The sequence below is a fragment of the Phlebotomus papatasi genome, chromosome 2 (genome assembly GCF_024763615.1).
Source record: "Phlebotomus papatasi isolate M1 chromosome 2, Ppap_2.1, whole genome shotgun sequence".
NCBI classification, from domain to species: domain Eukaryota; kingdom Metazoa; phylum Arthropoda; class Insecta; order Diptera; family Psychodidae; genus Phlebotomus; species Phlebotomus papatasi.
The window spans coordinates 3,937,452-3,960,019 of NC_077223.1; the positions used below are offsets into that span (position 1 = coordinate 3,937,452).

The 22,568-nt window shown below is 36.0% G+C and overlaps 1 protein-coding gene across 2 annotated transcripts; it reads left to right on the forward strand.

Moving 5' to 3' along the window:
- Positions 1–5,332: 5,332 nt before the first annotated feature.
- Positions 5,333–22,234, forward strand: LOC129802179 (ubiquitin carboxyl-terminal hydrolase 20). 2 transcript variants are annotated; one of them, XM_055847802.1, is made up of 9 exons: positions 5,333–5,693; positions 5,889–6,023; positions 10,356–10,475; positions 13,458–14,021; positions 16,930–18,278; positions 18,351–18,477; positions 20,763–21,041; positions 21,106–21,532; positions 21,599–22,234. In XM_055847802.1, the coding sequence occupies exons 2-9, from the start codon at positions 5,946–5,948 to the stop codon at positions 21,865–21,867; spliced, it is 3,213 nt and encodes a 1,070-aa protein (XP_055703777.1). In that variant the 5' UTR covers positions 5,333–5,693; positions 5,889–5,945; the 3' UTR covers positions 21,868–22,234. The 2 variants fall into 2 exon arrangements, with proteins under 2 accessions (XP_055703777.1, XP_055703776.1); XM_055847801.1 differs by having other exon boundaries at positions 5,333–6,023.
- The last annotated feature ends 334 nt before the right edge of the window (positions 22,235–22,568 follow it).

Below are 22,568 nucleotides of genomic sequence, written 5' to 3' on the forward strand. Positions count from 1 at the left end.
TCCCGAAACCCAAAATCCTGAGAGACAAAATTCTCAAAAGGCCAAAAATTCCTAAAGCCGAAATCCTGGAAAGGCCAAAATTCCGAACATCAAAATCACGAACGCTAAAATCTCGAATTTCAAAATCCCGAAGTCCAAATTCCTTAGAGCCAAAATTTCGAAATCTTATACTCTGGTAAGGCCAAAATACCGAACGCTTCAATCCCGAAACCCAAAATCCTTAAAGCTAAATTTCCGAAGTTAAAATCCCGAAACCCAAAATCCTTAAGGCCAATATTCTCAAAAGCCTAAAATTCTGAAAGCCAAAATCCTGGAAACGCCAAATAACCGAACACTAAAATCACGAACGCTAAAATTCCGAAACTCAAAATCCCGAAACCCAAAATCCTGAAACCCAAATTGCTCATAGGAAAAATTCCGAAATCCAAAACTCTGGAAAGGCTAAAATACCGAACACTAAGAACTTCAAAAGCCAAAATCCCGAAACCCAAAATCCTTAAAGCCAAAATTCCAAAAAGACTAAGATTCCGAAAGTCAAAACCCCGGAAAGACCAAAATACCGAATACCAAAAGCCTAAAAAAAAAGCTAAAATCCCGGAAAAGCCACACTATGGGAAATTATTGATTTAGCTTGTTGGAACAAAGGCAAATTATTGTCAATTCGGGATTTTAGCATTGAGGGCATTAAAGCTTTCAGAATTTTGCCTTTTGAAAATTTGTCTTTTCGGATTTCTAGCGTCCGGGGTTTTAGCTCTACTTAGATCTTTAATCCGGACTTAAAATGCTGGTTGTGGTGTGTATTCTGCGACAAAGATGTTTTATTTTAAAGTATCAGTCAGAATTTTTTAAACAACGAAACTTACTTTACAGTAATGAAATGGAAATGTCAAAATTCTTAAAAAATTTTATAAAATTGCAAAGATGATAAAGAGGATACACTAAAAAACTATTAAAGCGTGATATTTGATACTTAAATTAAACTGTATATTCTAGGATAATTCTTTAAGTTAGATCTTCAAGGTAATTTTTAAAATATTATTCATATTGTCCGATAACTTATCTTTAAAGTTACCGGCACTACTTTGCAATTTACTAAATTTTATAATTATATATTTTACCTTTTAATCTTCCAAATAAACAAAGACACACCGTATAATTTTTCGATTAGTTTTTTCGTTTTATCGTTCATTGCTTTTTTATTTTATTTCTATAATTTTTTTTATTTTTTTATTCTATGTTCATATAAATATTTAAAAATATGTAAAAAATATATAATATTTTCAGTATTTGGAAATTTATTTGATAAAAAAAGCATTTTTTCATAAAAAAAACTTGTAAAGAATCTCAACTAACGAATACAATTTTTTATGGTGACTATAGAAATATTATGGTTAATTCTGCTCTAAACGAGAAAAAATAGGCTAAAATTTTTAACGGTAACCTAAGACGCAAACCATAAAAACCTGTCACTTCCCCTATTATGAATAATTTTATTTCGCTGTAAATTTATAAAATTTGTTTGGCAGAATGAATATTGCGGTTTAAAATGAATAAAAAAAATTTTGAACAGAAAGGATGTTTACAGTAGTATACGATTACTGGATTTTTTTGTCTTTATTGCAATTTGGTTGCAGTCCCTATTTTTACTGTCACTGCTTTATCTTTTTATCAAAGCCATGTTTCTTCAGGAAACAAAATACATTTGAATATCAGGGAAATAATAACTTATTTCCGATATTATCGACTGTGGATTCGGAAAAATTTAAAAGATAGCTGCACTTCCTGTAACTAATATAAATGTTTATCAACAGTCACTTTCTTTTAAGAATGTCACAGTAAGTGGTCCAACAATGCGTAAAAGTCAACATTAATTTAACCCTTTAACGACGAGATAGTTTTTGCGGACCGAAAACCAGCAATAAAAATGAAACGGATAAACAAAATCAGTAAAAGGTCTTACATCTAACCTTAGAAAATCCAACAGAGTCTAATTCGGTGTATTTTTTCTTCTATGAGCGATAGGGACAAAAATAGCCCAAAAATTTGAGTAATTTTTCTAACAATAACCAATGAATAATAATTTTCACTCTAATGAAAAATATTATGTTGAGTATTGTAGTTTCTTTTTCCAAAACGGTTTTGCTTAACAAAAATTGGAAGTATAAAAAATAATTAAAATTAATTTTCATTATGAGAATTAAAAAATTCATCATTTTTGGGCTTAAAAATTGACTATATAGCAAATAGCTGGAGACTTGCAAAAAATATCCTAGATTCATTCAACCTTCTACTTTGCAAAAACGTACAAACATGAGAAAAAAATAACTTGAGGTAGTCAGGAAAAATTATATTCTTTATGGGACACCGGTGTTCCAATCGTCCTTAAAGGGTTAATCTAATCAGATATAAGATTTATCGATATTATCGATTCGATAGTGTCGAAAACTTATGTCTCAATGCCATCAGTAGCAGTATTTTCAATTTCAATGGGGAAATGCGTATACGATGAGTGTCGCATTGACAGCTTTTGCATTACAATGTCGCACATAACATTATTATAAAGACGCATTTGTATCACGAAAATTTAAAAACATCATATTTTTTCGTCGTATTTCCGTAGAATTTTGGAAATCTTATGTTTCGAGTTTTTCGGTTTCAGACTGTTTGTCCGTCCGGCCGTTACTACTTCTAGAGTTAAACGGTTCAGGTTAGCAAATTACAATGGTTTTCTCAAGCTCAACGATTAAACAAGCCCTAGAGACTGTATTCTTCAACCAAATGGTATCACTTTGGGCTCCTTGGAAAGGTCTTGGAATTTCTGACAAACTTGGAATACATTCAGCTCTTCGTTATCCGGCACTTCGTTATCCGGGTGACAGCTGCCAAACACTGGCGGTTGATATATTCAAAATTATTTTTACTAAACATGAAGTTTTTCCAGTGTGAATTAAAGAATTATTATCATTGTATCGAAGTTTTTAATACATAACTGTGATAAAAAATGAAACATAGAGTAAGTGTGCCAAATTTCGGCATAGTTGCATGCAAGCGCCAAAGTCTCAAGTTTGAAATGTAATATCTTTAATAGAAATTGTTTTTTTTATTCCTTCTACATACGGAGTGTTGCTTAAAACGTTGTAGACAGTTTACTGTCTTTATTTACTCTATAATCATTCTTAATACATTTTAAAATGAATAAAAATGTAGATATAGCTTTGGTGCCCTATTTCGGCCACCTTCATTCTCATAGTTTCTTGCCCTCGGAATTCTTTCAATGCCTTTTTCACGTCATCTCTTTTGTCTAAGCTAAATTTTTTGTTATTCTTTTGCATTGTATAATCTCTAGAGTATGTAAAAACTAAAAATTCATGGAAATTCGAGGAACAAAAAAGGTGGCCGAAATTGCAAGCTGGCCGGAATTTGGCACACTTACCCTAAGCATACCATGAAGAAAATTCTCTTGTTCTCTGTCAGATAGAAAATAAATTCACACAGCACAAAATATAAAAACCGTTGATTATTCAAAAAACCTAAATGTTATTTTGTCCCCCAGTCAGCCGGATTTACGAAGAGTCGAATCGGTTCTAAACCGATTGAAACTTATTATTATTATTATTACGATTATTATTAATCGATAATTAATTTCTGAATGAATATCAATTTTATTATTTCTCAGCTATTTTGTGTGGGATCTTCGAATGATTTATGCATCGGCTGAAATCGGTTGTGAACCGGTAAACGAGCTTGGGTATTTTGCAAAGCACGGAAGAATAAAAAAAAGTCAGAACTTTTTACGAAAAATCTTTATGAATATTCGATTTCGAAATTCATATCGAATTTTCGAAGCCTAGGCACTTTCGGACATTTTTATTTGTTTGTTTGTTGGTATCCTGGGTATTCTAAAACATCTCTTTTATGATCCACATGGTTCATTTAATATAACAGGGGCACAACTCTATTTAGAATTTTCTTTGGGTAAACCAGATTTATTCTAGTCTTTCTGCAATTTTCTTTGCTCGACAGAATACAGAGAGGCATTTTAAAAGCATTGCTATCAAAGTAAATTTGTGGCTTCACTTGCGCCCCTGTAATAACTAATGAGCGATAGGATCTATTCCTGTAATTTCACCTAATAACGCAAGTTAAATAAATGTTTAATAAAGTATCAAAAAATATCACTTTTGACTGTTGAATGAGATGCGTGATATTTGCAAAACTTGTTTTTGGATCTTCTTCAGTCAAAATATTGCGAAAGAGGAAGACTTTTGAAGCAAATACAAAACATTTGCGACGAGAAACTTCTTTGGAGCTTCTTCTAAAGCCCCCTAAGCTATAGATTTTTTTGGTCATAATCCTATGGAGGGCATGTTTCAGTCATAACATTCCTGATCAGTGGGTTGTTGACAATCTGGAGCAAGCGGAGCAAAGTATGACTCAGACATGGGATTAGAGAGATAAGGAGTGTTTTCCACTCCAAATTTTGCAAATGAGACGTACATTGTCGTCTGGGAGTCTTCAGAATTTCTGGGCAGGAAGGGTTTGGGGAATAGGGTGTTCGTTGGGGATGAAAAAGCTGGGGGCACCTTGATGGAAAATCATCCGGAAGAGAACTTACCTTTTCCTGCTTCTGGTGCTACATGAATCACAATTCCGCTGGCCGGAGGTGCTTCCTCATTGTCCGAATCCTCAATGTCCTGCTCATAGGCAGCTGATCGCTGCTCGTGCAGGACAAAGGGATTCCTTCCTTCATTGTTCAAGGCGCTGTAACTGACGTCAGGTTTCGCCATATTCCCCACTTTTCTTTGTCACTCTTCTTTGCACTTTTTTGTCGCGTCGAATTGCGTCTCAACTCCACATATTTTCCACCCAATTTCACTACCACACAGCACCCACAGTCATCCACAGTGGTGCATTGATGCTGGACGCGCACTCGAGTCCCGGAAAAACCGTGAAAATCAGGAAGAATTTCAAGACGACCGCCTATTTTTGCGCTGCCTTCACCCAAAACACAATTGCGATGCGAAAAAAACTGTCAGCTGGAGCCAGCTGATTGAGGGTTGCCATGTGCAAGTTTAAAGTGAAGTTGGCCGCACATTGAAGTTTGACCGGTGTAGAAAAGTGTAATTTATGTATTTTGCGTGAAAAATGCAGATAAATCGCATTGTCATTCAACAAAATTCTCTTTGAATTTGTAATTTTTCCCAGGTGAATGCAACAAATTTAATAATTTGAACTATTTCTTGCATTTTTCGCAACATCGCTGCGGAAATGCAGAGTAATATTTTACATTGGCCGTTGGTGAATGGCAGTTGGCAGCACTGCTTACACAAAGGAAAAAAGTGACATTTGACAAATTGTGCGTGTGTGCGACAAGTGAAAAAAAAGTCTCGTGAAAAAATGCTGAAAAACTCATCATTTTCCTATGAATTTTCACCATTTGCCACGTAAAAAATGTTCCCGTGAGTGTTGTACATCCACCTCAAGTGCAATTTTGTGTCTAATTGTCCGGCAATTGGGTGATTTTTGTGGTGTTTATCGACGCTGTCAGAGAATTTCTCTGCTGGAGTGCCCCCTTTTGGACTCCCCGCAAGTCCCTCCGTCAAGAGTTATTTGTTGAAAAATCCAATGGAGAAAATTTAATTACAGAATATACACTTCACACAGAACGAATCGATAATTTGTGCTGATTCAGTGTAAGTTCCTCCCTAATTGTTTATCGTCACCATTCGTCATTTATTCTTCTGACCACCTCAAGTATTTACAATTACATAATCATCGTGAGTGAATTTGTTAATGACATGCAGAAGAAATTGAGAGACTCTGAGATTTGAAATTACTAAAGAAAAAAAAACACCTTCCTGACTCTCTTTTCTGTGTATCTTGGCCAGAAAGAGAGAGAGTGTTTTGGTGGCCAAGAGGAGGAAGTGCACGGACAACTGGACAAGATGACATGGAACAGCAAATGTCCACATATGGAAAATGTGGTGCAACTTTCACTGACGGAACTATGCAAGCTCAAACAGGTGATTATCAATCAGCTTCTTTGCAATATTTTCTGTAGGGCTTCCGGAATGACCTGGATTCCAAAGTTCTAAGCTCACTAGGTTCTCCCGGGATGATGAAATCCAGAGAAATTCAAAGCCCATTGTTTGTACCTAATAAAGATAGAGGGAAAATAATTATTGACCGGAAGATTTGGTTTTTACGAGCCTGAATAGGGGAAGGCCTTCAAGTTTCGCACATACTCTGGCTTCGAACATTTCATATTTTTCCATATTCCTTTAATGAGCCTGACTTAGCAAAGACCCTTACCTGCCCTAGACCTGACCTGACCTAGACCTCCCCAAAAATGGAAGTTACGACAAATTCTGATAAATTTTTATTAATTAAGGGCACTTACGATAATTTTTGTTTAAAATAATTTTTAATGGGCTTATAAATGTTTCTTTTTCTCACGTGCGCTTAATAAACAAAATTACGCCGATTCTAAATATGTATATATCCCAAAATCGCAAAAATGAAGTTACGATAAATGCTGATTTAACTGACAATAATTAAAAGAACCTGGGAGCTTGAAAGCCTTCCCCTATTTGATAGGGATTGATGTGTCCTATTCTTGAGCTATCACATTGAAAAGGATGTCCTTCCTCAAAGCTCTATGCAGGATTAAGCAGAAGAACTCCAGAAATTTATATAAATTTTACCTTGACATCCTGATAAATCCCATATGACCGAAATCCTTCAATCTCTTTTGAAAAAAATGACAACAACTTAGTTACTGTCTATTTTACATGCAATTAGGTAATTAATCAATCCCATAAAATAATTAAAATAAACATTTTCAATTAGTAAGATATATTTTATCTGTTAATAACGTGAAATTGATAAGAAATTCTTAAAAAAAAATCATACCTAAGATGTCAGGACAACAGCCAAATTTCTGATGTCCGTTTCGCCGATATACGGATGACAGCTGTCAAACGCCTGTCAAAATTTGAAAGCGCTTTTTATGTGTGAAATTTTTCTCTGTCTGTTTTACCCTTAATCATCCGGATATTTATATTAGTTTTTCCTCTTTCAAGAATATTTCGCTTTCTAAGCTTTGAAAATTTAGGTTTCAGAATTTGAAATAACATTTTTGTTATTTGTACGAAAATTTGATGCAGTCAAAATATTCCAGTTCTATCGTGTTCGCTGATTGGCTACAGCTTGGATGTGTTAAAAAGGTTAGGCAATCAGAGAATATCGTAGAATGATTAACCATTCATTCAAATCCGAAATACAGCATCGACCATAAATTTGTTGACAAATTTATGTTCGCGAAACCAGGTGGCAAAAATAATAGAAAAATTAACTTCATTTTTTTATTTTTTTTTTTGTAAATGAGTTGCAAAGCACGCTGCGTTGCTTTTAAAATTCATTCATTGGATTCTTAAAATATGCCTCAGTCGTAAAAAATGAGGAATAATTATGTAATAACAGAAAATAGAGAAAACATGGGCCATTTGCTTAAGAGAAGTAAACAAGTTCGTGACGCGCCCGGAAAACGCGCGACCATCAACGCAAAGGTTATGGGATCAAGTCTCAGACCCGCTCTTTACGTTTTTTTTCTTTTTTTGTTTTTTTTTTCTTTGTACTTGTGCCTCATTACTACAATTTTTTTACGATTTTACGTATATTCTGTAATAATTTTCCATTAAATAATAGAAATTGATGACGTAAATTCATTCCGGCACTATCTCTGAACGATTATCCATCCTTTAACTTCTAACTTACCTTTTTAACATAATTTAGAAAGTAACAAAAATTTCATTTTTTAATTATTATTTATCATTACTTTTATTTGCAAAGCCACGATTTGTCTCTTGAATTACATAACCTCAAAATATAACTGGGTTAAAAGAAGTTAGTTGCACGTATTTGGCCACTTTGAGTAAGTTTTGTTTTACAAATGTGTCAAGAAACTTTTGGCCTATGAAAAATGCTCAATTTTGGGAAAACAATTATTTTTTAAATGAAATAAAGTGAATTAATTTTTTTTGAATACATAAATAACATCTATGGATTGTAAGCAAATCATTTACATAAAAAAAAAGTTTAAAAAGTTATTATTTCTATCATTTTATCCATCTGGTTTCTCAAACAGAGATTTGTCAAGAAATTTATGGTCGACACTGTATTTTTTGATTTAAATGCAAAAAATAAATTAATTTAAAAAATAATAAAAAATCAGTTGCTAATTGTATTTTTATGTATTGCGATCCTCTTAATAAGGATCTCAAAATCAAATTCAAAAACCGAAGATAAAATTTATTAATTTTCTTTAATTTATTAGGGCACAAAGGATTCCTTTTTTAGCGAGGGAAATCTTATGTGTGTATGCAAATTTTCTTGCAAATCCCTGAACCCCCGATAGTCAGAATATCTGTCATAAAAATATAAAGAATAGCCTGTGAGAATAGGCCACGTCTCCTAAAAAACTAATATTTATACAAAACTTTGTTTTGACAAAATTATCCTTTTTCTAACATTTATGAATATTTTCCGGGATAACAAATTAAATTTAGAGCTTTGAATAAGAACTAGGGTAAAGTGATATAATTTGGAATTAGTGTTATAAGTTGGACAATTCGCCGGTACAAGTTGGACATGGCTTTTTTCTTGATAAATACAGTACAAAATTTGTTTTTAAGCACAAGGAATCAAATTATAAAACTAAAGCATTAAAAATGAAGTACTAAATTTATCAAGACAAAAAGCCCTGTCCAAATTGTACCATTGTCCAACTTGTACCACTTTACCCTATATTATTAAAAAATTAGACCGAATTTCAGAGTGAGCGTGGTTTTTTTTTCTATTTCTATTTTACGTGTTCTACAAATTGGAAAATACTGGGTAAAATAAAAGTTGCAAAATAAGTTATAAAATTTAACATATGGCATAGCCACCTTTTTTTTAAAAGAATATCTCAAAAAGGCTTGCTTTTTTAAATTGCAATTGGGAATTTGGGTTTATTTTCACGGAGACAGTTATGATAATGAAATAGTAAGGTAAGTGGTACAAGTTGGACCATGGTACAAGTAGGACAGGGTTTTTTTTCTTGCTAAATTTAGTACTTCATTTTTATTTGTATATTTTTAATGCTTTAGTTTTATAATTTGATTTCTTGTGCTTAAAAACAAATTTTGTACTGTATTTATCAAGAAAAAAGCCATGTCCAACTTGTACCGGCGAATTGTCCAACTTATAACACTATGTCCAATTTGTATGCACTTTGTATTGCAATTTGGCAGGGGCTTGGCTATAACACCTCTGATTCATTTAAATGTTTTTATTGCAAATTCATGTTTTTTTTTTAATAAATTGTTCGCGAAGGAAAATTTTATTTACTTTATTTGGATACAATAGGTTAAGTTTTCTGCGTTAGTTAGTCAAATCTGCTGAAGTTTTGTTAAATTACTTTAACAATAATTAAAAAACTATAATTTTTATACATATTATATATGTTTTTAATTTTAATAGCTGTGTTTAGGAAAATTGAAATTCTTCTAAATTTTAGTTTTCGTGAAACTCTTCAATGAATATTTTATTTAATTTATTTTTTAAGGCGTTTTAAAGAGATTAATAACATTATATATTCCGCGTGAAGTTTTCTGCAAATATGTTCAAAGTTTTTTTTTTACTTTCGACAGTTACAGTTGCTTCTAAAATTGTTCAGAAATTAATTTACTGAAAATTCTTTTACTCTTTTAAAAAAATCGTATGTGGAAAAACTTCATTTGGGTTATTAATGTTGTTTAATCCGTTTATCACGGCGTATGTTTTGTTCTGTAAACATGTTTTGTTGATATTAAAAAGCCATGCAAATTCCTTAAACAATCTTTGTGGTTTCCATACGGAACTGATTCAAAATTAAACTTTTGTAAATGTAATCTTAATTTTGCAATATTTTCAATGAGTGTTTTTTTTTCTTCAAACTCTCTATTACCCAATTTCACGTTATGCGTCTGCTGAATACTCAATTTACCAACAGTCACTGAACGCATTAGCTCAAGTGCCCTGACATTTTTGAATATTCATTAAGCAAGAATGTGCCCTAAATTCTATTTTGGTCATTTTATATTTTATTAAATAAATATGCATTTGTTTGGAAAACTATAAAAATCACCTCAAGAAAACGATTCACTAGTTTAGATTAAAAATGCAATTGAGGTGAAAAAAAAGTGTGACTTGTCCTCCGTTTGGAGTGTGTGATGGGGATAAATAATGAGAAAAGTCAAGGATGCATCTTGGCGATGATTCATTACGGAAATGCTGTTGGAATTTTTTTTGTTGATGTTGGTGCTTTCTTTCAGGGAGTTCCGTGTACAGAATGCGAGGCCTGTGGACCTAATCTGTGGATATGCTTGGATAAGAATTGCTTGTATACAGGATGTTCAGAGCAGTACAATGATCACAGCACCAAGCACTTCAAGGTATGTTTCTTGGAATTTTAATCTCATCAAATTGCAAAAATTTATAATTTGGTAAAACTTTATTCCTGAAAAATTTCTTTTTCTGTCCTTAAAAAACATTTTTAGTTTATTCGGTTAAATATTAAAAATGTATTTTTAAAAGATCCCATTCAAAGTTCAGTAACTTCTCTTTTAGTCTTCTTTATTTTTACCTTTTCTGTCTGTCGGACGTGAGATTCATTGTACTCAGATTTATTTTTACTTTTTTTTATTTTTTTCTTGTTTTCATTCATTAGTTTTTCTCTTGTTTTTTGGCAAGTTTTTTTATCTGATATTATTATTTTGAGAGAATGAAAAATATCAATCATCGTGGGGTTTCCCGTTCCCGAAGCGAATAAGAAAGAAATGAGACATTACAACAGGGCTAATGTAAAGAATCTCAAACCTAGCTTAATTTTAACTCTAGACCAACACTAATCTGTGGTTCAAAACTGAAGTTATTCTTTGTTTCAACATTCAGCTGTAAATTGTTAGGATATCTCAAAGTTCCAAATTAGACATGATTCAAAATTACCCCATCTTACCCTACGACTAAAAAAACCGAAGAAAAAAAAATCGCCTGTGAAGAGAATTGATCTCGAACTTTTGGAGCGTGAACCCACCATTCAAACTGTATGCTACTCCTATTAAGAGAATATTTTAAAAAATTTTAAAACCATCTACACAAATTGACATTTTGATTCAAGTGCAATTTCTGACATTTGAAAAATATTAATGAAACACTGCAATATTTTGGTAATAATTACATTTTAATAAAAAAAAAATTGATAATAATATTGCGGGCACAAAATTTCGTTGATGTACGAAGTAGGCATATGCTCTATGGAATCGAGTGTAGTAAACCCAACTAAACAGAAAAAAATATTTTGTAAAAATGTTCGTAAATGTTGGTGAATTCCTATGGGGGAGTTACAAAATGCTCGTGAATCGTATAACCCACAAACAAGTTCGTAAAAGTTTGTACTTTTTTCACAAACATTGTTCATAACATGATCATTTGACGAACATTTTTTGTACTTTTACAAACATTTGTTCGTAAATGTTCGTAAACATACAAAAAATGTTCGTTAAATTTTTTCGACAGGAAAACAAACATTTACGAACAAATGACAATATGTTACGAACATTTTTTGTGTGTTTACGAACATTTACGAACAATGTTTGTGAAAAAAGTACATACTTTTACGAACATGTTTGTGGGTTATACGATTAACGAGCATTTTGGAACTCCTCCATAGGAATTCACAAACATTTACGAATATTTTTACAAAATATTTTTTTCCGTGTAGGGTAGACGGGGGAATTATCGATCAGTTAAGGAAGTGATGAACTTTAACAGACAAAAAACTATATATATTTTCGTATTTTTGAAGTAAATTTAAACTTATTTTTTTGAGGTAAATTTAAACTTATTTTTGCAGGCCAAGTCCACTTCTTTATCAATAAATAGAAAAACCCTAAATATTAAGTGACTCAAAGACACAAATAACATATTTGGACGTACAAGCGACAATTAATATGAATCACATTAAAATTTTAATGTACAAGTGTGATAACGCCGTAAGGCGGTCTTCAAACTAGAGGTTTAACACAGTTCCCGAAGGTCTCAAAATCTTAAATAGCGAACGATTTTATTGCTTTTTGAAAACTTAATAAGTCATTTATCTTCAATAATTCAATTCTGAATTATTACTTTCAAAAAACTCTGTTTTTTAAGAAATTAGAGTAAATAAGCCATATGGCTAAGCCTTAAGTCTGAAGCCCGTATAATGCTAATTCCATTACGGGCATCCTCAAGCGCTTTTGCCATTTCATCATCCCGGCATTGAAGGCGTTTTTTATTCAGAATTTGAGATTATCGATCGCAGAAAATCTCTTATTACGCTCAACTAACAGTATACTTACCTATGAAATCCTCACATGTAAGCTTCAATTTTTAATTGGTTTCCAATATCTATACCAATTGTATCGATAAGAAGCCCACAAAATGTTCAATTCACTGACAAAACTGACTGTATTTGCTTAAGACAAATGGCAGCAGTGTGAATTTTTGGAATGGCTACTATTGTAATGTTGTGCACACATTTTTAAAAGACACTTTTCTTGTGCAAATATTACCGAAAAAATTGTGCATTTTTTTATTAGACATCGCGAGAGATAAAATAATCAAACAATCATATAATAATTAATGTTCATGTAGAAAAATTATTTTTTTTATCGATCAATTGGATGAGAAGTCGATATTTATAAGCATCGCTTGATCGATATTAGGAGCATTTTGGTAATACCCCCGTCTACCCTAAGTGTGATTCAAACATTTTTTTTTCTGCAAAAAAAATCTTGTGCACCAAAGGGGATTCGAACCCGGGACACTTGCATTAAGGAGCGACCGCTTTACCACTTGACCTATGATTGAATAAACTACAAAGTTGAACAAAATAAAAAGACACATTTCCTTTATTTAATGAAATTATTCCGCTTGTGCTACCATTTTATCCATTATGTCCAACGCACAATAACTTTTATTTGGTAAACATGTTTTGGACATTTCAATGAGAATGAGTGAGATCTAGATCTAGTCATCTCGCTCATTCTCATGGGAAATTTTAAAAACATGTTTACAAACAAAAGTTATTGTACGCTGGTCATTTCACCGCTATAACCGGAAAGTCCATATTATTTTTTAATGGGATACGCGATCTTATCAGAAATGTGTGTTTTTTTTAAGACTTGCATTGAAGATTAAAAAGTAATTAGCGTTGCAAATCTCTTTATTTTTTTCTGCTGTTTTGTGTGAAAAAAAGTGAATACCCAGAAAGTTCTCAAACAAGCATCAATATTGAGTGTTTGTCTCGGAGATTTGTTTATCTTATTGGTCATCCAAATAATTTATGATGCAATTATTCACGGAAGATGATTAATTTGGGTAATTTTCGCTGACAGCTTTTTCAGGCTCACTCCATCCACATGAATCTGTCGTCACAGAGAATTTGGTGCTATCTCTGTCAGCAGGAGGTGTTCCTGGCCACCAGCCAGAGGCGCACTTCTGCCGTTAGTACAGATTCAGCCGAGTCCCTGCGCCACTTTGAAAAGATTCTGGGATATGATCGAAGTGGTGGTGGGGAATCGTGTGGGGATAGCAGTGCTGAGGAGGACGATGGGACTTCGGGTGGTGGAGGGGATCGAAGGCAATTTGGGGGATTGGTGGGACTTCAGAATATTGCCAATACGTGCTACATGAATGCAGCCCTTCAGGCTCTGAGCAATACACCTCCACTTACGGGATATTTCCTGGATTGTGGAGCAATTGCGGATTATGTTAGTGAGCAAGTGTCCACGACACAGCAAACAAGGAAACCAGGACTAGCGAAGAGTTACCACAAGTTAATCAGGGAGATTTGGTGCAGGAATCAACTGAGCAGTGGTTACGTTGTTCCCAGTGGAATTCTTCATGGTATCCGAAGTGTTCATCCCATGTTCAGAGGATTCCAGCAGCATGATACACAAGTGAGTTTTATCCACTTTTCAAATTATTTTTTCATTTTGCAGATTTGTAAATTCCTTTTCGAACTCGAAAAAAAATATTCGAAAAACAGATTTACGAAAATATGTTCGAAAATCAGAATTTCGAAATTATGTTCGAAAACTAAATAACCGGAAGGTAAAGAAAAATAAAAAAGGAAAATTAAATTGTCACGCACAATCGAAGAAAAATTCTAACTCTAAGAAATGTTACCGATTAAATTTTCGAAATCAATTTATTCTGATAAAAAAAAGAATAATAAGGGAATAATAAAATTGGATAGTAGAAAACATTATTATTATCGATGATTTTTGTATACCGGTCTATTTTTGCCATTTTACACATTATTCAATTTACAAAATTTTAGTTCGAAAATTTATCGAAAACACGGTAATCCGAATGTTCAAAAACCATTCATCGAAACGAAACAACCGAAAATTAAAATCAAATAAATAATAATTGAAGGAATATCGAAAATGAATAGCCGAAAGATAATAAGCAAAACCTTAAAAAAAAATAAATGAAGAAGTGAATTATTGAAAAATTATAAAAAATTCGAACATAAAAAAATAAACAAAAAACAAAATATTGTGACGCCAAATTATCGGAGATCTTCCCTGAATACGCCACCTATAAATCCATGGCGATAAGGTAAAGAAAAAACAGAAAATCAGCCATTTTACTTTTAAGAGTAAAATTCATGCGAACTACTCATATGCCAGCGACGTAAAGCGACAAGCTCGAATAGCAAGATTAGGGTCTGTGCGAGGTGCACTCCCCATTAGTGGAAATTGGAGATAGAATTAGTAAAGGAATCCCTGAACTTCTGGGTAAAATATTCTCCTAACGAAGTACCTTTAATAAATGGGGAAATGCAGAATGTTAGAATAAACTCCTCAATAGAGCATAAGGGAAAGGGTTTTCTCCTTCAGGCGAGAAGAGCAAATTTTCGGGACTCCGCCCAGATAGAGCTGAAGATCATACAAAGAGATGTCCGGAAGAAAAGTAGGGTTATACCGTCTTCAGACTAGATGTTTAGCCTAGTTTCCGAAGAACTCAAAATCATAAACAGCAATAAATTTAACTTATGTTTTTGATTCAATAGATTAAATCCCCTTAATAGACCATTTCTAAGTCAAAATTTTCCAAAAATTTTCGACTGATAAGTATCTAGAGAACTTAAGCTTTCACTGAGAGTGAGAGAAATCCGAAAAAGTTAAAATAACACTCCGGAAATGTTTATTTTACCCTGAAGTATTGATCCGAAATCGGTGTAAATATTACCCTTTTTATGTGTATTAGGGGTTAAAGTTACCATTTTTAATGTTAATTTTACCCTTAAAAAGGTGTAAAATTAACATTAAAAAATGTTGATATATTTTCACACCTAAAAAGTGTTAAAGTTATGAGGAAAAAAAAGTTAATAACATCCCCGTTTTTTTCTCAGTGTTATGGTTAAGCCTTAAGTCTGAAGCCCGTATTACCCTTTGTTCCATCACCAGTTTATTTCACCAAAACAATTTTCAATAGAAATCTCTTTTGTGGAATATTCTCCCAAACTTCACTGACCGATTTTAGATAATAAGTCTTTGGATTTCTGAATTAAAACACTTTTTTCACTACAAATTGTCGCTGCTATAACGTGGGTTACTTGCCGTGTTGCCTGTAGAAAGGAATGTGAAAAAGATGGCCGCGCTGGCATGACGAAATGGCTTGATAACTTGAAAGTCCACTGCGGCGAATGGAGAATTTGAATTTAACGATATTCTCTTAAAGAGACAGGACCCGACAAGACATTCAGGCTACATTAATTGAACTTTCCTCACTCAACTTGTTTATTTACTTCCAATTCATCTCATTATCACTTGCTGAGATATGAGTAGCTCGCATGAATTTTATTCTTAAGTGTAAATTTATAAAAATACCTTTCCTTAGAATATTCAATAAGAGATTTCATGTGCTGTCTTTTTACGGATGTTCTCGAGATTTTCCTGTATGTTGCGGGAATGTTGTTCCTGTATGTTGCGGTATTTATAGATATAAAGTTGGGACCCTCAGGGACCCCCCCCCTCCATAAGTCGGCCAGGATTGCTCGAAAACGCGTTGTACGATTTTCTTTTCAATTTTTGATACTTTTCAGAGGTTACCCAAGTCGAAATTTTGTCCTGATAGGAAAATACTGGTGAATCATTTCTAATAACGGTTTTTCAAGGTCAAAGGTTAAAAAGGCTCTAGAGAGCGTATTTATCAACCGAATGGGTCATGTTTGGGGTCGTTGGAAAGGTCTTGGAATTTCTGACAAGATTGAACCGGTTGCAATCGGTTATGAACAATCGGTTTTGAGTGATATATAAATCGCTTCAAATCGATTGTGTCCCGGGAAACGGTAAATGATGTGAAAGTAATTTTGAAGTATAGCAGCATCCAGGAGGGGAATTCTGTAACGCTCTGGCAATGCCATATGACAAATTGATTTTGAATCTCAGGAGAGCTTTTTCGAAAATGCGATTCTGTAGCCGCGACATTGCCATTTTGGCTCACGTGACATTGTCAGAAGTCACTAATTTGAGATTTCTGGCAATTCAAATGACAATGAATGTTGTTAAACAAATCAACCAAGACAGACTGTATTTGCATAATATCACTAAGTAGAGGCATTTCATTAAAAAAGAAGTGAATTATATTTTCAAACTCATATGATATGACAAAAAAAGCTGGAATGGCATTGTCAGGTTTCGAACTCACGCGTGATAATGCCACGAAAATTACAGAATTCCCCTAGGTTGGCAGTTCGAACGTAAAGCATGGGATGCTTTGCCCCTTCTTTTTACCTTGCAAATAGTTTTTAGATTGCAAAATTCCTTCATTTGCCATTAAATTGGTTCTTGGTAGGAATTTCTGCGATGTTTCATGGATCAGCTGCATGAGGAGCTGAAAGAGATCACTCCGCCACCGCCTGATGCTTCGTACATTGATGCTGTATGCGATGGTGATAGGGCTGAGGAGGAGGATGATGCAGTAGATAGGGAATCCTCCTGTTCCACCCCATCACCGTCGCAGTCAGAAGCTGAGTACGAAACCTGCGACAGTGGCGTGAGTGAGCAATCAACGGCTTCGGATGAGGGTGAGTCAGATCAGCAAATGCAGCAGCGTCGACGTCGCTTTGTTCCTGCTCCACCGGTGGCACCTCAGGTGGCCAGGAGACAGGTAAGGTCGCCTCAGGTGGTGAGTCAGGGAACAAAAGCAGCTCCCCGGAGATCGATAATCAGTGATGTTTTCGATGGGAAGTTGCTGTCGTCTGTGCAGTGTTTGACTTGTGATCGTGTATCTACACGCGAAGAGACATTCCAGGACCTCTCACTACCAATTCCGGGCAAAGATCATCTGACTGTGCTCCATCAGACGCAGCAGATGGTGTCGCCGGGTGGTGTTCCGGGATCTGTTGGTGGAATTTCGTGTACGGATGCTGTGTATCAGGGTGGGCAGGATGGTTGGCTGTGGTGGCTGTGGAGTTGGCTGAGATCGTGGTTCTGGGGTCCAGCGGTCACCCTGCATGACTGCATGGCGGCCTTTTTTAGTGCCGATGAGCTGAAGAATGACAACATGTACAGTTGCGAGAAGTGCAACAAACTCCGCAATGGCATCAAGTATTCGCGCGTCCTGGCCCTCCCTGAGATGCTGTGTGTCCATCTCAAGCGCTTTCGTCATGATCTCTCGTATAGCTCCAAAATCTCAAGTCCTGTCCACTTTCCCCTCCATGGCCTGGACATGAGACCCTACCTCCATCGGGATTGTCAGTCTGAGGTGTCCACTTATGATCTGACAGCTGTCATCTGTCACCATGGAACCGTCGGCGGGGGTCACTATACCAGCTTTGCCCGGCACGAACCGTCCGGGAAGTGGTTTGAATTCGATGATCAGCTCGTGACACAAGTAACTCCAGATGTTGTGCAGAATTGTGAGGCCTACGTCCTCTTCTATCGCAAAAGCAACCACCAGATGGCGCAACTGCGTGCCCAGGCTCTAGAACTTGTCAACATCAGCCCTCCTCAAGCTTCGGATATTCGTTTCTTCGTGTCCAAGCAGTGGCTCAATCGCTTCAATACCTTCGCCGAACCCGGACCCATCGACAACTGGGCCCTGCTATGTCCACATGGAGGTCTGCCTCCGGGAAAGGTCGCCCTGGTGTCCAAACTCGTAGTTCCCCTGCCGCAACCACTCTGGGATTTCTTCTACGAAAAGTAAGTTTGATGTTTTTGGAGTTCTTCTTTTTTGGTTTTTTGATTTGAAACAAAATTTTACGATCTTTGTAGATTTGGTGGTGGACCAGCTTGCAATCATTTCTTCGAATGTGACACATGCAGAAGAGCCGCTGAATCGCTCACGAAGCGACAGAAGGCAGAACTAGTGGCATTTATGGCGTACAATGATGAATTCCAGGTAATTATAATAATTAATCAAAGGTAAGTATTTTACGCAATTGTTGAAAATGGATGGGGTACAGGAAGGGTTCTTGTTAGCCGGGCTGTCCAATGCCAGTCGGAAAGCTTTCTACAACCTTTAAGGGCTAAAATTGCTTCGTGAAACTCGAGAAACACAAAAATTTCCTAAAGAAACACGAGAAACCTTTGTTTCGATCGAGTTCCTTTGATCGAGTCCTGGGACGGTCGAAGGCCAATTTACAAAAATGGGGTTTAGACACGATGAGTCAACTTTGTGTAAATACGAACAGCAACAAACTGTAGAGCATTTCTACAACTGTCCGACGAGTTGTACCTACAACGATATTTTAAATGCAAATGACAATGCTTTAGACGTGGCCCAGTTCTCGGCTAAAACTGTGTGATGTTTCGACACGACGAGGAAGAATATCGAGTCCTTATCAATTTGTAATCGCTTTTGTAAGGGTTCGCGCTACAGCACGTATGAGTTGCTCACATGAAGTATATGAATTGATGTAAATTTTGTGTCAGCACGGTATCCACTTTATAAACGGCTCCGTGCAGTATCCCCTAGGCAGGGTATGCGTAAAAGCAGTTTTAGTTTAGTAGCTTCGTAACAGATCTCGTGGTACAGAGGGTAAAACTCCCAGTCACCTCTTTGGCGCTAAGATTCCTGGCTCGACTCGTGCAGTTGTAAGTTAGAAGGTTTCATATTGTGTGAAGATACTCCTGGGCGGTCTACGATGGACTTAGTAGATTCTTCCAACACGATCCATTGTAATATGATTGGGTTGTTTACTTAAGTAACTACAACGTTCTTTTAAGGGACCACGCATCTCATACTAACACCTCCTACAGTCCTGGCGACTCCCCGCCAGCTCTTCTTAACGTCCAAGCCACCCTGATGCCTAAGGACGTTTTGTAGAAGTCAGTTCTTTTATTAAAATTGTAACGGGACCGTAAAGAGTTTGTTGGTGGACAGAGGAGTCAGTCTTAGTTCGATCTAGCGAACGAGTAGCATGGAGCTCCATGTTCGGGGCCCTTTGTCTACCTACCTTACTTAGACGGCGTTACAACTAATTGTTGGTCTTGGTCTGACTCATACGAACTTGTTGCGCGCCACTGTTCTTCAACTTCGTACCCCTAATGCCGTGGCGTCTTGGCCCACGTCGTCGGTCCATTACTAGCTGTGTCGGCTTTATTTCCTCGAAGCATAGAGTCCACCGCTAAAGATTTTCCAGGCTGGGTCGTCCTCATCCTTGCGAACCAGATGACCAGTCTACCGAAGCCTTTTGAGGCGTATTTGCTTGGTGACAGTTACCTCTCGCTAGCGCTCATACACCTCATGGTTGTGTAGCCTCCGAAATCGTTTCCCACGTGGGACGTGACTAAGACTTCGCAATTCTGTTTGCTGAGGACCCACCGTTCAGATGAATACGTGAGGACATGCAGGATCGTAGTCCAATACTCTTGATAAACTGAAATAGATCCTGTTGACTTTCAGCAGCCGTGCGCGGACTTCTGTTGAAATGTTGATGCCTGCTGTAATTGTTGACTGGTTAATTAAAATTGTGTTGATGTTAATTAAAATTATGTTGATGGTCCCCCGATCGATTTAAAGAAGAATCTCAACATTTATATATGTTTCACATAAGTTTCAAAAGATATTTTCTCAGAAATCATTAGGAAATTTGCTTTAAAATTAGTATACTTCATATTTTTGGAAAATGACAAAAACCAACAAATGAGGCATTTAGAGTGAGCGGAGCGCGATGTCTCAAATGAACAAAATTTCTGGTAATTCTTAGAGAAATTCCAATTTTATACCCTGAAGGAGTGGTTTTACAAAGTTTTTTGTAAGTATCAAAATTGAAGCACAGCTAATGAGCTTTCTAATGGACCAACACTTATTAAGTTCTGTTCACTAGAACCTGAGATATAATAGATAATGTAAGGCAAAACAGAAAAAATGTAAAAGTATTAATAAAAAATCATTGGGACATGATGGAGTAAAACCAATCTTAGATTCTTAATCAGGGGACTTGACTCTATTAAACGTACCATGTGAGATCTCCGTTAGCAAAATCGTGTTGCACAGTGTAATAGTTCTATAACTCTCAGTGGTTCTGGTCCTGGGTAGGAGACTATTGTCTCGAATGAGCGGGAATTTTGCCTTTGTGGCACAAATAGTGAGAGGGGTCGCAGAATTCCCAAAGTTATCTTAAACCGTTTGGCCTCTAGTAGATAAATAACAATGGATTGTGTAACGTTGTTCATTTGTAGCTTCTCGAAACTCCATCGACGATCTATGCAATCTCAATGGCGTGGTTCAGACAATGGCAGCTATTTGCCCGGGGCGCCACAACGGATGAGCCAGGTCCCATCAATAATACCTCAATTGCCCAACCATCGGATACCCTTCCCATCCGAAGTGTGAAACCTGGATCGGACTATGCTCAGATCAATGTAAAATTGTGGAAATTTTTCCATGGCATTTATGGTGGTGGTCCGGAGATTTTACTTCGAGGCAATCCGCAGGATGATGTAAAACCTCAAAGGATTGTGAGTAATTTTTCAGGGAGGATCAATGGGATTTTCTCTAAAGGGGCTTTATTTGGGGTTGCAGGAAAAGGCGGAATCTGAGGAGATGGAGACGGAGGAGTCTCCAGAGGTTCCTGTGGTGGAGGAAGAGTGTCCTCCTGAGAGCGAAGTTGCTGACAATGATGTGATTTCTCCTGCACAGCCAGAGGAGGACAGTGTGGTGGAGCCTAGGGAAGTAGATAGTCCTCCACCATCTGCTCTCAAGAGTGAGACGCCGATTGTGAGTGGTGAGAAGCGTATGCCCAAGAATGTGTCCTTTGAGGATGTGGAGAGTCTCACAAATGGCAGCAGTGAGAGGGATTCGAGGGATACAAGTGCCAAAGATGACAACACAGAGGGTTCTCGAACGTATTCGTCCAGGAAGAAGCTGCGTCAGGAGTCAGAGCGGGGCAAGCGGGAGGACAAATACAGGAAATCTATGAAGAAATCAAGTAGTCTCTTTGGACCAGAAGGTAAGGGATACTTCAGTTGGAAGGTCAGGAAGTGAGATTTTTGATGTTTTGGATTTTGCTTTTCAGGAAAATTTGTCAAAATCATTTCGGATGCTGAGACAAATCATCAGCCTCCTGATCAAAATTTCACACAGGATGATCCGAAAACACCAAAGATCAATGGAGTGTCAAGTGAGGAGGATTCAGTGGAAGGTCTGCCACTCCTGCACACAACATCAATCCCTCAGGTCAGTGAGGTGCCTCACAATGGTACCAAACACAAGGGTAGCGGCTCCTTTGGGGAATCCGGCCATCACAAAAGTCACCATCGTCGGAAACGCATGAGCAACAACTGAATTCGGGTTTATTGTCAATTGTTTCTTCTTTCTGGGGAAGGGTGTCTGGCTGAAAGAACCATTCTAAATTATTTCAACTTGCCTTTAATTTATGCAAAGAAATAATTCCAATGCTGTCAATTTTTTTTGATTTCTAATGTTCAAAAACGAATAAAATCCATTTTGGGGTGACTGATTTTTCGTCAAAATGCCAGCTTCGAAGGATCAAAAAAAAAATGTTTCCTCTGTCTTTTTGCTCCAGGAAATGGATGTGGCTGGAAAGTTTACCAATTTAGCAATATTAACGTTATTTGCGTATTTATACCATTTGTAAATAGCGATGGATATGTTGAAGTCTTAAATAAAAATGGTACGAATGTTGTCGGTCAATTGGGAGTCTTGTTCTTTTCCTTATTAGAGATCATGATGTAAGGTAAGTAAAGAAGGTGACAAAAAATTGCTTCTTCTTCTTCTTCGAAAATAGAAAAATGGCGGCATGTGGTCGCTTTTCTGGTCGGTTGCTTTCAAATTGACAGCACAAAAGGTAAACAAATATTGTGGGAGTGAAAAATAGTGTTAAATTGGTGAATAATTAAAAAATTTCTGAGTAATAAGTGTATTAATTAACTGAAAGTAAGTTTTCTAATGTTCATTGAGACTGAAATTGTCTTTCAAGTGATGAAATTTTTTTTTATCCTTGGAAACATCTGTAATATTGAGGC

What these genes read in the sequence shown, in the direction of transcription:
- LOC129802179 (XM_055847801.1), top strand. Translation starts at nt 5,946, where the DNA reads ATGACATGGAACAGCAAATGTCCACATATGGAAAATGTGGTGCAACTT. An exon ending in AACTATGCAAGCTCAAACAG is followed by an intron (nt 6,024 to 10,355) that starts GTGATTATCAAT and finishes GCTTTCTTTCAG; the next exon opens with GGAGTTCCGTGTACAGAATG. An exon ending in CGTACAATGATGAATTCCAG is followed by an intron (nt 18,478 to 20,762) that starts GTAATTATAATA and finishes GTTCATTTGTAG; the next exon opens with CTTCTCGAAACTCCATCGAC.